General features: G+C 42.0%; 1 protein-coding gene and 1 long non-coding RNA gene across 2 annotated transcripts in view; both read left to right on the top strand.

Moving 5' to 3' along the window:
• Nucleotides 1-3600, top strand: part of LOC127570961 (collagen alpha-1(XXVIII) chain-like) — a 123566-nt gene extending 119966 nt beyond the window's left edge. Inside the window, exons 28-29 of the mRNA XM_052016929.1 lie at nt 1112-1666; nt 3425-3600. Of these exons, the coding sequence (XP_051872889.1) occupies nt 1112-1666; nt 3425-3600 (731 nt within the window). The remainder of the gene's footprint in view (nt 1-1111; nt 1667-3424) is intronic.
• A 1715-nt stretch (nt 3601-5315) lies between these two features.
• LOC127570879 (uncharacterized) lies at nt 5316-14808 on the top strand. Its single transcript, XR_007956415.1, has 3 exons — nt 5316-5414; nt 11057-11232; nt 14673-14808. It is a non-coding gene; the product is annotated as an uncharacterized LOC127570879 (long non-coding RNA).
• Nucleotides 14809-14862: the final 54 nt, after the last annotated feature.

Here is a 14862-nt window from a genome sequence, read left to right as displayed (position 1 = left end):
AGAACTAACTCACTACCACCTCCTTCAACTGTGACACTGCTTCTGATCTGCCACACAGCAGAAATTATTGGACCAAATCAGTCTCTAGCATTCACTGTTAAATGAGCAGAAATTTCATCTAGTAAGATATTGGGAAAACCAAAGCCATGGTCTCATTTCCTGCCACAATTACGTTCTCAGCTACTGACCTTGTCCTTCTCCCTGGTCACTACCAGGAACTGATCCAGACTGTTCACTACTTTAACTTTGCATCTGACTTGAAGCTGAGCTTTTTTCCTTCCCTTCACTTGAACTCAACTCCATTCCATTCCACTCCTGTCTCAGCTTACTTGCTATTGAATCCCTCTTCTGTCCTTTGGTATTACTAAGCCTAACTGTTACAATGCTTTCCTAGCTAGCTTCTCATTTTTCACCCTTAGTAAACATGAGTTCACCCAGAATTTACTACCAGTACTAAAACTTCCCCCACTGAGTTCACTCATCACCCCTGTGCTTGTTGATCTACATTGGTTCCAGGTTGGGCAATTCTCACCCTTCTTTTCAGTCCTTCCCTGGCTTTGCCTGTCTCTGTCTTTGTAGCCATATCTAACCCTCTTCCGGGCTCTTGCACATTTCCATTTCTTATCATTCACCCATTAGCAGCCGTGCTTTCTGCTGACATAACGCTCAGCTTTGGAAAACCCTTCCTATCTATTGCTCCCTCTTGTAAGATAATCCTAACCAACCACCTCTTTGCCAATATGTTTGGGCACCATTCTAATATTTCTTGTTCTGGCTGCATGTGACGTTTTCTTTGGTAGTGCTCCAAGGTAGCATCTAGGGAGATTTCACTACTCAAGGACACTACATGAAAGCAAGCTGTAGTTGGTAAAAAATTGAAGTATTAATGTTCATTTGCTGATGGCATCAGCAGTGAAAATAGTTTTATGATCTAATTTTTTGACAGCAACTGTACCAGCAAGGTGACACCATCTTCAGCAAAACTGCCCAGCAAGACATCCCCCTTTGGCAATAAGGAATTACTCCATTTGTATCTAGTTGTCAATTCTGATAGTTTTCTTGTATTTTTCAATCTATATCCAAAATGTTGATATTTAATTCTTTATTTCAGGATGTGGAAGGAAATGCAAAGAAAAGCCTCTTGAACTGGTATTTGTGATAGACAGTTCTGAAAGTGTTGGACCAGAAAACTTTGAAATTGTTAAAGAGTTTGTCAGTGCTCTGATAGACCGGGTTAGTGGCAGCAATGAAGCTACTCGGATTGGTGTAATACTTTACAGCCTTGACGCTCAAATAATCATTCACTTACGGCAAGGTATAACTCCGGAGAAAGCCAAAACATTAATTCAGAACATGCAATACTTAGGAGAAGGCACCTACACTGGAACTGCCATAGAAATGGCAAATCAAGTTTTCAAGTTAGCTAGAAAAGAAGCACGCAAGGTGGCAATAGTAATAACTGATGGACAGACGGACACGAGAGAGCCAATAGATCTGGAGATGGCAGTGAAAGAAGCCCATTCTGTACATACAGAGGTGTTTGTAATTGGGATAGGCAATGCATCTGATCCTGTCTACCCTAATTTTAAGAAAGAAATGAACCTGATTGCATCTGACCCTGATGAGGAATATGTTTATCTGATTGACGATTTTATGACTCTTCCAAGTAAGTATGAAATTTGTAAAGAATGTATTTTGATAATAAGCATGTAAATAATACTATAATAATTTTAGCACCAAGCTTTACCAACCAGAAAGAGGTCACACAGGAAGTTAAAATCATTGCAATGACTTACTCAGTCAGTTTTCATTGGCTTTGCATTGCATGCCAGTTTAGTAGGCATGTTTTTCCAATCACTGAGATGTTCTTCCTCCTCTGTAGTACTCCACATACCCGATTACCGACTCTGTTCCTAGGCATGATGTCTAGCTTTTCTCAGTCATTGCCTCCTGCTGGACTTAAATCATTGGTCCAACTTTGGGCAAGAGTCGGGCACCCACATTTAAGAGATTCCAGGCCATGTCTCTAGCTTAGGGCTCATCCCCACCTCCCCAACCCTCTCCCAATAAACTGCAACCTCACCTCTTAATGAGGCCAAGTGTTCGTACACTACTATAGTTGTGCAAACAGAAGCAACAATCTTACAACTGGTCATATGATAGAAAGTAGCTAAAGCTATCCAGATCTGCACATCTGCATAAATGAGTGTAATAAAAGAGACCAGGTTGTCATGGTAACATACTCAGAAAGCCCTACTATTTATTGACTGAAGGCCAAATGGCTCTGGTAGCGGAGGGAAAGCTGGTGGGAGAGTTAGCCCAAGCTGAGCTCTCAAACTCCCAGCAGGTTTCAAGGATCTTGACAAAATTCCAGGACCAACTCTCCCACCTAAACTGCCTCCAGACAAGAAAGTGGGTAGCAGATCAAGAAAGAAGTGAAAACCAAAAAGGCAAAAAGTTTATTAAAAAAAGATTCATAGAACATAGAACGATACAGCACAATACAGGCCCTTCGGCCCACCATGTTGTGCTGACCTTCAAACCACACCTAAGACTATCTAACTCCTTCCTCCCACATATCCCTCTATCTTAAATTCCTCCATGTGCTTATCTAACAATCTCTTGAACTTGACCAACATATCAGCCTCCACCACCACCTCAGGCAGCGCATTCCATGCACCAACCACTCTCTGGGTGAAAAACTTCCCTCTGACTTCTCCCTTGAAATTCCCACCCATTACCTTAAAGCCATGCCCTCTTGTATTGAGCATTGGTGCCCTGGGAAAGAGGCGCTGGCTGTCCAATCTATCTATTCCTCTCAATATTTTGTATACCTCTATCATGTCTCCTCTCATCCTCCTTCTCTCCAATGAGTAAAGCCCTAGCTCCTCTAGTCTCTCCTCATAATCCATACTCTCTAATCCAGGCAGCATCCTGGTAAATCTCCTCTGCACCCTCTCCAACGCCTCCACATCCTTCCTATAATGAGGTGACCAGAACTGGACACAGTACTCTAAGTGTGGTCTAACTAGTGTTTTGTAAAGCTGCATCATCACTTCGTGGCTCTTAAACTCAATCCCACGATTTACGAAAGCTAACACCCCATAAGCTTTCTTAACTACCCTATCCACCTTTGAGGCAACTTTCAGTGATCTGTGGATATGAACCCCCAGATCCCTCTGCTCCTCCACACTGCCCAAAATCCGGCCATTTACCTTGTACTCCACCTCGGAGTTTGTCCTTCCAAAGTGTACCACCTCGCACTTCTTCCTCAAAACTCACAAAATAGACCAAAAATGTCTCAGAATATTGTTTTCATTGTTTGGAAGTAGATATGATGGGACCTCCCACTTGGCAATATTTAAGAGATTTGATTCTGTAGGTTGTTGGATGATTTTTAGAAAATATTTTATTTTCATTTCAGCACTTGAAAGTAAACTGTTCACCAGGATCTGTGAGCCTGAGCATGAACCACTGTTTAGTCTGATTTCTAGCTCTGTACTACCCCCTGGTGTGTCAACTGCCATCAGTCCTGTTCATCAGTCACCAGACCATGATGTCGTACATAAGGAGGACCTACACACCATGGAGGTGCATTAAAGATGGAATTACAAATACATCTTAAGCATTTAATAGCTTTCTCTATGTATTGTTAATCTTACAAGTGCTACAGATTGTGGAAAGCAGGAATTACTGGAAACATTCAGCAAGGCAGGCATTATTTGAGGGAAAGAGAACTTTTTTATTTATTTGTTCATGAGATGTGGAGCTCATGGGAATGCCAGGATTTATTGTCCTTCCCTAATTTCCACTGAACTGAGGAAACAGTCAAAGGTCAACCACAGTGGTGGGACTGGAGTCACATAAACAGGATCTGTTTTCCTCTCCTGCAGGACATTTGCTTCACTAATGAGTTTGTACAAGAATCTGGTGGTTTCATGGTTATCCTTACAAAGTATACATTTATTTTAAATTACAGATTTTCTTTTTAATAATTACTTGAATAAAATTCACCAACTGCCATGGTGAGATTCAAACATGTCTCTGCATCAATAATGCAGACTCATGTCTGCTGGTCTCCCAACCACTAAACTACCAAACCCATGAGTTTATTGATCTCCATCCCCCTTGCCCCAATGTACAACATGGCAGAATATATTCAGTTAAGACTCAGGAATGTACTTCTCCTTATGATTGCCCCTGCCTTACTGCCAGGCACTGATATTAGCCAGGCCATCTTAAAATTGACACAGGAAAGCTTTTTGAAATGTACAGAATCTGTCCTATTATCTGGACCCAACTTCAAAAATTTAGTCTGAAGGCTGAGCAGATAAGCAGTGAAAGTTTCTGCACCAGGCCTGCTGTGCCCAGAACCCAGTCTACTGCCAGAGAGAGCTACGGTAGGGTAAACATTTTACACAAACAATCTGCTGGAGGAACTCAGCAGGTTGAACAGCATCTGTGGGGGTGGGGGGGGGGGGGTTGGGTTGGAATTGTCAACATTTTGGGTCAAAACCCTGTACAAGGACTACTGCTCAACCTGCCAAGTTCCTGCAGGCTGCGCGACCTTCTGATTCCCTCCAGCAGATTTTTTTTCTTGCTGTAGATTCCAGCATCTGCAGTATCTTGTGTCTCCAAGCTTTTTAAACAAAGTTGGTTTTAGTGTGGGCCAGTAGTAGTAGGAAGTCTTGATCCAGCCTTGCCTTCTGCTTCCCCCTTCCTCCCCCAATTGCAATTGGTCCCTCGTGTTTGCTAGACACAGATCCCATCCTACTGACGTTTTAGTTAATGCATCAGCCTGGTTCAGGCAGAAGCCTGGCAAAATTATGGGAAATGAAGTCCATGTACACTCTGTCTCCTGTGTTGTTTCAGGGTGCGGTACACAATGCCACGCTCTTCGGCAGGTTTTTTAAGCAGCACGTGCCCCTGCCACCATGATTAGAAATGGTACCAAAATTTCAGTTTCTTATGCCACACTTAAACAGAAAACAGTTTGAAAGTTGAAGTTAAAACTTTGAGAATTAAAATCTTTTAAAAGGAGTGTGCTTGAGAAACTCATTCTTTCCAACATTTTTCACTCTGGTAGTTTTCCCCGCTTCTTTTTGTACTCAGCTGTCAGCGTCACATATATTAAGTCCAGATGATTAGAAGTATCTGTAATCTCAGTTTTAGAATATTTTCCAAGTGTCCCTTTTCCTCCTTGTAGCATGGCTCTCCAGAATTGAATGGTGGCAGTGAAGATATGCTTGTGAGGCAAAGAGGATCACTTCCACTTCCAAGACCACAAGAACCATTTGGAAGGCCTGGAGTAGGACCTGGATCTGATGACCAAGGTGTATTTGGAAAGTCAAATCCTTTCACTGTTCCACCAATATTCACTCCAGCAGGAGTGCTAAAAGAGGAAGTTCACAAAGGTACATAAAATAGAGCTCCCAGTGAAGTGGCTACTGATACATTAGATGTTTATTGAGACACACCGGACATAATTATCCATTGAAACATTGACTTTTGTAAAATGTATGGCTAACATGTAATAATCTATTTAACAAAAACTTCCTTTTGGTATTACTCTCCTCGGGTACCCCCAAAATCTTTGAGTAAGGAGCCAGTTTTAAGGTGTAATCTTACAGTGTTGGCAGTCTTCAGTTGTAGAGGGATTCCAGTTTAGGTCATAGAGCAATACAGCATGGATACAGGGCCTTCGGCTCAACCAGTCCATGCTGACCACGATCCCCACCCAGCTAGTCCCAATTTCCTGCATTCAGCCCATATCCCTCTAAAGTCCCGCCCATGTACCTATCCAAGTGCTTCTTAAATGATACTATTGTACCTGCCTCAACCACTTCCTCTGGCAGCTCATTCCATATATTCATCACCCTCTGCATGAAAAAGTTGTCCCTCAGGTCCCTTTTAAAACTTTCCCCTCTCACCCTAAACCCATGCCCTCTAGTTTTGGGCTCCCCTATCCTGGAGAAAAGACTGTTACCGTCCACCTTATCTATGCCTCTCATAATTTTAAGCACTTCTAAAGGGTCGCCCCTCATTCTCCTATGCTCCAAGGAATAAAGACCTAGCCTGTCCAACCTCTCCCTATAATTCAGGCCCTCTGGTCCTGGCAACATCCTTTTAAATCTTTTCTATACTCTTTTCAGTTTAACCACATCTTTCCCATAACAGGGTGACCAAAATTGTACACAGTACTCCAAGTGTGGCCTCACCAATGACTTTAACAACTGCAACGTAATGTCCTGACTCCTGTACTCAATGCCCTGACTGATGAAGGCCAGCGTGCCTTTTTCACCACCCTGTCTACCTGTCACGCCACTTTAATTGAACTATGCACTTGTACTCCTAGGGCCCGCTGTTCCATTACACTCCCTAGTGCCCTACCATTCATAGTACAAGTCACCTCAAACCTCACATCTGTATGGAAATCCATTTGCCACTCCTCAGCCCACTTCCCAAACTGATCAAGATCCCCCTGTAATCTACGATAACCTTCTTGACTATCAATAACACCTTCTAATTTCGTGTCATCTGCAAACTTACTGATAGATCCTTGAGTATTCACATCCAAATAATTTATATAAATAATGAATAACAAAGGGCCTAACACAGACTCTTGCGGCACCACTAGTCACCGGCCTCCATTCCGAGAAACAACCTTCAACCACCACCCTCTGCTTCCTACCTCCGAGTCAATTTTGAATCCACCTAACCAGCTGTCCTTGGATTCCATGGGCCTGCCAGACTAGCCTGCCATGCGGGACTTCGTCAAAGGCTTTGCTAAAGTCCAAATAGACAATATCCACTGCACTACCCTCATCTGCCCTTTTGGTTACCTCTTCAAAAAAACTCTTAAAAGATTAATCAAGCATGACTTTCCATGCACAAAGCCATGCCAACTCCTCCTAGTAAGACTTTGTTTATCCAAATGCTGGTAGATCTTGTCCCTCAGAATTCCCCCCAGTAACTTCCCCACCACTGATGTCAGGTTGACCAGCCTGTGGTTCCCTGGCTTGTCCTTGCTACCCTTCTTAAACAACAGAACAATATTAGCCACCTTCCAGTCTTCTGGAACTTCACCAGTGGCTGATGATGAAGCAAATGTCTCCGCAAGGGCCTCCGCAATTTCTCCTCTAGCCTCCCACAAGGTCCGAGGATGCGCTCGGTCATGCCCTGGGGATTTATCTACCTTAATGCGCCGTAAGACTGCAAATACCTCCTCCCTGGTAATACGAATGTCCTCCAAAACATCTCCACTTGTTTCCCTTATCTTGAGCAACCATGACTTTCTCCTCAGTAAATATTTGTTAAAAATCCCATCTCATCTCATAGGTAGGTCTTATGCTTTATACTTAGCCTCCACTTTCCATCGGCATGGCACCAGTTTACTGAACTGATTACATCAAATACTAGAAGGAATCTATGGAATTCCTGGATCCGAATGGATCCTTTAGGGATCACATTCTGAAATTCTCTTGGCTTGGTCATATGGTTCAAGGAGAGATCAGTCACAAGTTCTTTGCCTGTTTTTGCCTTCATCATTCAAGGATGCTCAGCTCAAGTGTAGCCAAGATCAGCTTCTTCAACAGAAGCCCAGGAGCGACACACACTGTCCCAGCTGGAAATAGCATTGAGCAATGAAAAGCCAATGTGCAATAAGCATTAGAGTCATTAATGCTGCCAGCATACCAGCAAAGGGCAGCAGATAAAGGATTTAAATTGTTTCACAGGCTTTAACAGGATTACTTTGAATAGCAAATTAAAAACTGAAATGCAGCACAGCTCAAGTCTTTGCATATTTATGAAGTATTTGAGACTTGTAAATGAATCGATCTAAGATTAGTAGCCAAGATTCTTGAGGGCCAGATTTCCCACATCAAACTTCCCTCCCCAACCACAGCTTCCTACTGTCTCTGTCCCAGGTAGAAAAGCTTTCTGTCAATTCCCTTACAAAGCATTTTCTTCCCTTCCCCAAGCCTACAGGGCCGGACTCTTTTAAAGTCTTCGCTTGCCATAGTTCTGAATGTACCCCTTGCTTATTTCACTCCTACTTCCCTCTTGACCTTCTTCAAGTTGTTTTTTTGCCCTTGGATCCACTTTCTATTGCCTTGGCCCAATGTAAGCTCTCCCATTCACCATCTAACTTCCTTCGTGACCCCAATGTTACCTCAAATAGTTAAATGTTTTCCCTCTTCAGGTGTCGTCCCACCCTCTCTTAAACTCCTCCCTCCCCACCCCACACACCCTGCCACACTTCCTTTCCTTTAAGATTTCTTTATTAGTCACATGTACATCAAAACACACTGTGAAATGCATCTTTTGCGTAGAATGTTTTGGGGGCAGCCTGCAAGTGTCGCCTCGCTTCCAGCACTAACATAGCATGCCCACAACTTCCTAACCCGTACATTCTTGGAATGTGGGAGGAAACCAGAGCACCCGGAGGAAACCCACGCAGACACGGGGAGAACGTACAAACTCCTTACAGACAGAGGCCGGAATTGAACCCGGGTCGCTGGCACTGCCCCAAACCTGGATGAGTCTCTCCAGAAACTCCATTTTAAATCCCTTCAATCAAGTCTTAGCCCCGGTACAGTACTGATAAAGCTCTGCATCAAAGTCAGAAATCACATCCTTTGTAACAGTGACAAAAATAAACAATCCCTCCCTATCCTCATCATACTGTCTGCAGCCTTTGGTGTGATTAACCTCACCATCCTCCTCAAACCTCTCCACAGTTGTCTAACAGGATGGGCTTGCACTCACATGTTTGCATTCTTACCTATCAAGTTTGTAACCAGAGATTCGCATGCATTAACTTCTCCTCCCAGTCACACACTATTACCTCTGGTGTGTCCCAAGGATCTGTCCTAAGGACCCTCATATTTCTCACCTGCATGTTTCCCTCGACAACAGTATGTGAAAATGCAGCACCAGGTTCTTCCATTTGAAAGAATATAGAACAGTACAGCACAGGAACAGGCCCTTCAGCCCACCAAGTCTGTGTTGATGATGCCAGTAATTGAGCTTATTTGCCTGCACGTGGTCTGTATCCCTCTATTCCCTAGTCACCTGTCTGTCTAAATGCAAACATTGCTATTGTATCTGCTTCCACCACCTCTCTTGGCAGCACATTCTTGCCACCAACCACTGTGTAGAAGAAAAATTGTTTCACAAATATCCTTTAAACTTTCCCCCACTCACCTTCTAGAATTTGATAATTCCACCCTGGGAACAAGATTCTGACTATCTACACTTCCCGTATTTGATACACTTCCATCAGGTCGCCCCTCAGCCTCTGATGCTCCGGAGAAAACAATCCAAGAACGTAAAAGGGTGAGAAGCAGAAGCAGGTGTAGGCCTGTAATGCCCTCTAACATCTCAGGCAATAATATTCTCTCTTAGAAATGGACACCGAATGTGTTCCAGCTATGGTCCTAACAAAGCTATATACAATTGCAGTAAGGCTTCCTTACTGTTGTAATCCAGTCCACTTGCAATAAATGTCAGCATACCAGCTGTCTTCCTATTGCCTTTCTAATTGCTTCCTGAACTGGCATACTACTTTTGTGCAAACTTGAACCAATGCACACAAATCCCTCTGAACACCAACATTTACTAGTTTGTCACTGTTTAAATCTTTTTCTGATTCTTCCTACAAAAGTGAATAATCTGGTATTTTCCCACAATATACTCTATCCATTTGCTTAACCTGTCTTTGGAGACTTTTTGTGTAATTCTCAGGTCATTTCTCCATCTTGCTTTATATCCTCAGCAAACCCGGATACAGTGTACTCCATGTGTCAACAGTGCCTTCAATACAGATTGTAAATTGCAAAATCTACCCCCTCTATCACTCTTTCGCTCATCTGTCCTATTTATTGGATATTAAGGGTTGAGGTTGATGCAGGACCTTATTGAATGGTGGAACAGGGATGAGGTTGAACGACCTACTCCTGCTTCTATTACTTAAGCTCCAATGTGTTCTTATGTGACTCAGTCAAATATTGTCCGAGAATGCTGACTTTGAAATGTATTGAGGCAATATAATATATGAAAAACACAACATGATGTGTGTTGTTATTATCATGGGAATTTGATGGATAGATTAAATTAAAATTTAGATTAGCCATGATCTAACCAAATGGCCTATCCCTCTTATTTAATTTCATTCACATTTCATAATGACATGTAGCAAATTCTGAGCATTGCTAAACAAACCACTCAGCCACTTTCCTCAAATCACATCCTAATATCTTTAAAATACCTGGCAAGGGCACCTGTGATCTTTCGTTATTATATGGAGTAGGCAATACAATGCGAAGCTCATCCCTTTACAGATTCACATGGCAAAACCCATAGTTACACTCTGTTGTCATGATAACCTTTTATAACCAGGTTTACCAGTTATTTTTCCAAATCCTGCACAGAAAATTAGAGAGTGAACCTAACTAAATAAAGTTAAGGATTTTGTTTTAATTCTTAAGTGGTACTTCTGGACACAATGGGAAAATGGTTAGACTTTGACGCCTGGATTTTCCACTAACCCGGTCATGTGTGTTTGTGGGTAAACCCCCTGCCTTTATCAAACAATCCATTGGGCTGGATGGGTAGAGATTACTTTTTGTTGGCTTACAAGCTTTGTTGCAGCTGTTTGTTTAAGATTAAAACAAATTGTAAATATTAAAACAGAGAAGCATGTTAAGTTTATTTAAACAAATATTAATTTCTGGCACTATGAATTTTAAATGGCCTGCCTTCTTCTGTCTGCAACAAGCCAGGTTTGTCTCTATAAAGTATCTGCTCCTTTGCTGAATATTATGCAAGTGGGGCTCCATCTTAAGTGACTTCCTGCCACAACCAATGAGAAAACCCAGAACTAGTCATAGAGCAGCTGGAGGGGGTCAACTCCATCTGCTCAAATTAAACTAGGTGAAGGGAGGGTGTGTGGTTGTGGTGGCAGGTGGGCTAGGAGCATTGTAAGACATTATTGCTTTTCACCTTTTTTTTAAGGAAATTAAATATAAAATTTTCATATCTTTTTGGGCTACAGATCCAGCCTGTGATGAACCCCTTGATCAAGGGTCATGCAGAAGTTATGTTATTAAGTGGTACTATGATAAGGCAGCTAATGCGTGTGCACAATTCTGGTATGGAGGTTGCGAGGGGAATCAGAATCGCTTTCAGACTCAGGATGAATGCCGCAGGAAGTGCTTACAGTTTTAAAAGGTGAGTCACATTTACGGGCAAGGTTAAATATCATGGCACAGAAACTGCTCTATGACCATTACCTAACATGTTCAAAGTGCATCTCGACTTTTTTCCTCAGCAAGCCACTTCTACCTTAGCAAAGACAACAATTCATTTCATGACATAACTTCAAAACCTATTATATTCTGTAATGATATTTTGAAAAAAAATTGAGTAACAAGGGCACAGAATGTACTCGGGGACGGGCTGAGTTGATTGGCAGCACCGTGACTGGATAAGCTGAGTACTGAAGTGCAACACTGTTATGAGAAAGTTAACAGAAGTAAAAATGCAGTACAAGTCTTGATCTCACCAATCTGTCTGCTGAAGTTGCAATATCCAGGACAGCATTGGTAGGAGCCATTACTGCATGGTTCTTGAGGAAGTAAGGTGAAGTCAGAATGGTTGCCCTTGACATCAAGGCAGCATTTGACTAAAAACGGCATCAAGGAGCACCCAGAAAAATCTAAAATAGAGCAGAAAATATTTGAACTAGTCAGCAGGTCAGGCAGCACAGTGGAGAAAGAAAATGAATCAGCTCCTATCCCATGAATAAATAAAACAACATAATGCAGTTAATCCGTGAGCAGTTAAGGACGTCACACACAATCCATATCCCAACAGTGAGCTCCATTCACAGAGAACCATGTGTAAAGACATTTCACAAAACAGAGAGGGAGGAACAGAGTGGACACAATATTCCAGCTATAGCCTGAACAATGTTTTTATATAGAATCGTAGATTGTACTATAACCACGCTGCTCTTATGCTCTGTCCTGGCTAATGAAAACAAATAACGTATGCCTTTTTAACCACCTTCTTTAAATGTGCTGCTACCTTCAGGGATTCCTGGACGTGTGCACCAAGACAGGACCTTAAACTAACAACAGGGGAGGGTTCAAATGATGAATACTAAATGATGTATACGAAATCAAAAGATGTGAGAGAGCATCTGTGCACAGTAGTGAAGTGGGTGAATAAAAATCAAGTCGTGACAAAGAAGGGTCAGAAAATGCAAGCAAAAGTATGCAAGCAAAAGTGTGCAGCTGAGATTGGAATCAGTTTAACTAACAGTTTGATTTAATAGCTATTACATACATTAGGTTGCTGGAATCTCAGTATTTTAAATCACTCAATATTCCAAAAGAATAGGAGAAAATGGAAAGGAGGCAGCCTTGTGTTGTTAATCAAGGAAGGTATCCATGTGGCAGTGTGTAATGATACAAGTGCAGTGGGTCATGATGTGGAATCGGTTTGGGTGGAAATAACAAACAGCAGGGGGAAGAGTGTCTATGGGCCCCCGTGTCTAAGGTTCCTCTAAGGAGTAGTCATCATAACATGGTAGAATTCCAGAAACAGTTTGAGTATGACACACTTTGCGTGCAAAACCTGTGTCTTCACCCTAAATAAGAGCAGTTACAAAGGTGTGAAGGAAGAATTGTCAAGAATGGATTGCAGTAAAAAGGATAAGAAAGGTTAGTAGACAAGCAGAGGCAAATATTTAAGTAGAAATTTATCCCATCCGAAAGAGGTTTCCAATGAGAAAGGTGAATCATCTGTGATTAACAAAGGAGGTTAAGGAAAATATTAAATCAATTTTTTTAAAGAATTTCACTGTCTCTCTCAAGTTCTCCAACTACAATGTTCTACTTCATAGTGAACACAGATGAAAAGTATTCATTTAAAACCTGATGTACATCTATTGGCTCTTTGCCCAGATTGGCACTTTTTTTTTATTTTAAAAGAACACACACACACTTTCTATACTCCCATAGAGCCTCCCCCATTTTCAGCTCTCTACACCCATCATAAGCTACCTAATTTTTCTTTATCCAACTATTGACTTCCTTTAACATCCAGGGTTTCATGCCTTCCTTACTTTTCACCCTTATTGGAACATGTTAGCCCTGAAATCTCACTACTTCATTTCTGAATGACTCCCACCTGTATTTCTACTTGTAGGTGGCTGCTCCCAGTCCACTTTTGCCAGATCCTATCTTAGCGTATTGAAATAAGTCTTTCACCAGTTCAGAACCTTAATTTCCACTCCATCCATATCCTTTTCCATAATTACCTTAAAACTTTGAGTTATGGCCGTTGACATTGCCCAACTACATTCCCAAAGATTACATACGATGCTATCCCTTCCACTCCAGTCACCTATTGCCCACATTTATACTCCTCCATCTTCCAATGGCTATTTGGAAGCCTACAGTACAACCCCAGCTATCATCCCCTGTTTGCTTCTAGGCTTCCCTCTCCACTCTCAGTCCTGATGTAGGGTCTTAACCCGAAGCATTGTCAATTCCTTCCTCTAAGTAAGCCTTCCCCCCCACCCCCCCCCCCCCAACTGCCCCTGTGCATATGGCCTCATTTGAAGAGCCTTCCAGGATATCTTCACACCCCCCACCCCCATCTTACTGTAGTAAAGGAGTCTTTAATATTGCAATGCCACCTCCTCTTTTACATTCTCCCATCACATCTGAAGATTCTATACCCTACAATATTGAATTGCAATTTCTGCCCTCCTTTCAACCACATCTGTGCACTAGCAAAAGTATCATATTTCCATGTGCAAATCAATACTCTGTTCATCTGTCTTACTTGTCTTTGCATTAAAATATATGCAGTCCAGTCTTGCAATCCTCTTGTGCCTCATCAAGAACCATGTATGCTCTGCCCAGGCTGACACAGATTTCCTTCTACATTTTGCTGTTTCTCACCCCTACCGTAGTCCTGCCATATGCCCTTTATCACTGTCAAATTAATGCATGTTTATATAACCAGAGGACATCCCAAATCATTTTGCAGTCAATGAGCTGCTTTTTAAAGAGCAGTCATTGTCTTAATGCAAAAAAAAAACAAACTGCTAGAAGAACTCAGTGGGTCAAACAGTATCCAGGGGAAAGTGGGGGGAAGGAATTATCGATGTTTCAGGTTGAGTCCCTGCATCAGGACTGAAAGTGGGGAGGGAAGATAGCTGGTATAAAGAGAAGAGGGGGAGAGGTGAGACAGGGGCCAGTAGGTGATAAGTGGACTGAGGAGAAGTGAAGGATGATGGGCAGAAGGAGCCAGGTGGGGGATGGCAAGGCGTAGAGTTGGGACAGAGGCAGATGGATGATGGGTAGAAGCAGTCAAGGAAAAAGGGGAAAAAGTTAGATGAAGCCAGGTGGTGGGGAGGGTGATACATGGAAACAGAAAGGCTACAAGTGCTAGAATCTGATAAGTGGGGATCATTGTTTTAATGATTACCTGATTACATAGAATTTGTGTTCCTTTGCTATTTTTGTGTTGAGCTTTTGTTTACAGCAAGTTATTTTTCTCAAATTCCCATCGAAGGCAAAAGGATTTGTTTCTGCAAATCAGAACATTGATTTTGGATTTGTACCAATGTTATAATTCTTTTTTCTCATTTACAGAAGTGAACAGAAGGATTAATTTGTAAAGTCTTTGAGAGGAATCCTTGTCACCTGGAGAAAAGGCACCACTCCACAGAACCTAAAATATTCTCATAATTTGTAACTGATTATATTTGTGTGTGTGACAGAGAGAAGTTGAAACCTCATATAAAATTGAATTTTAAAAAGTCAGTAGTTAGTAAAAACACAG

This window comes from Pristis pectinata, chromosome 5 (genome assembly GCF_009764475.1).
Source record: "Pristis pectinata isolate sPriPec2 chromosome 5, sPriPec2.1.pri, whole genome shotgun sequence".
In the NCBI taxonomy this organism is placed as follows: Eukaryota; Metazoa; Chordata; class Chondrichthyes; order Rhinopristiformes; family Pristidae; genus Pristis; species Pristis pectinata.
This window is presented reverse-complemented; position numbering and strand designations above follow the sequence as displayed.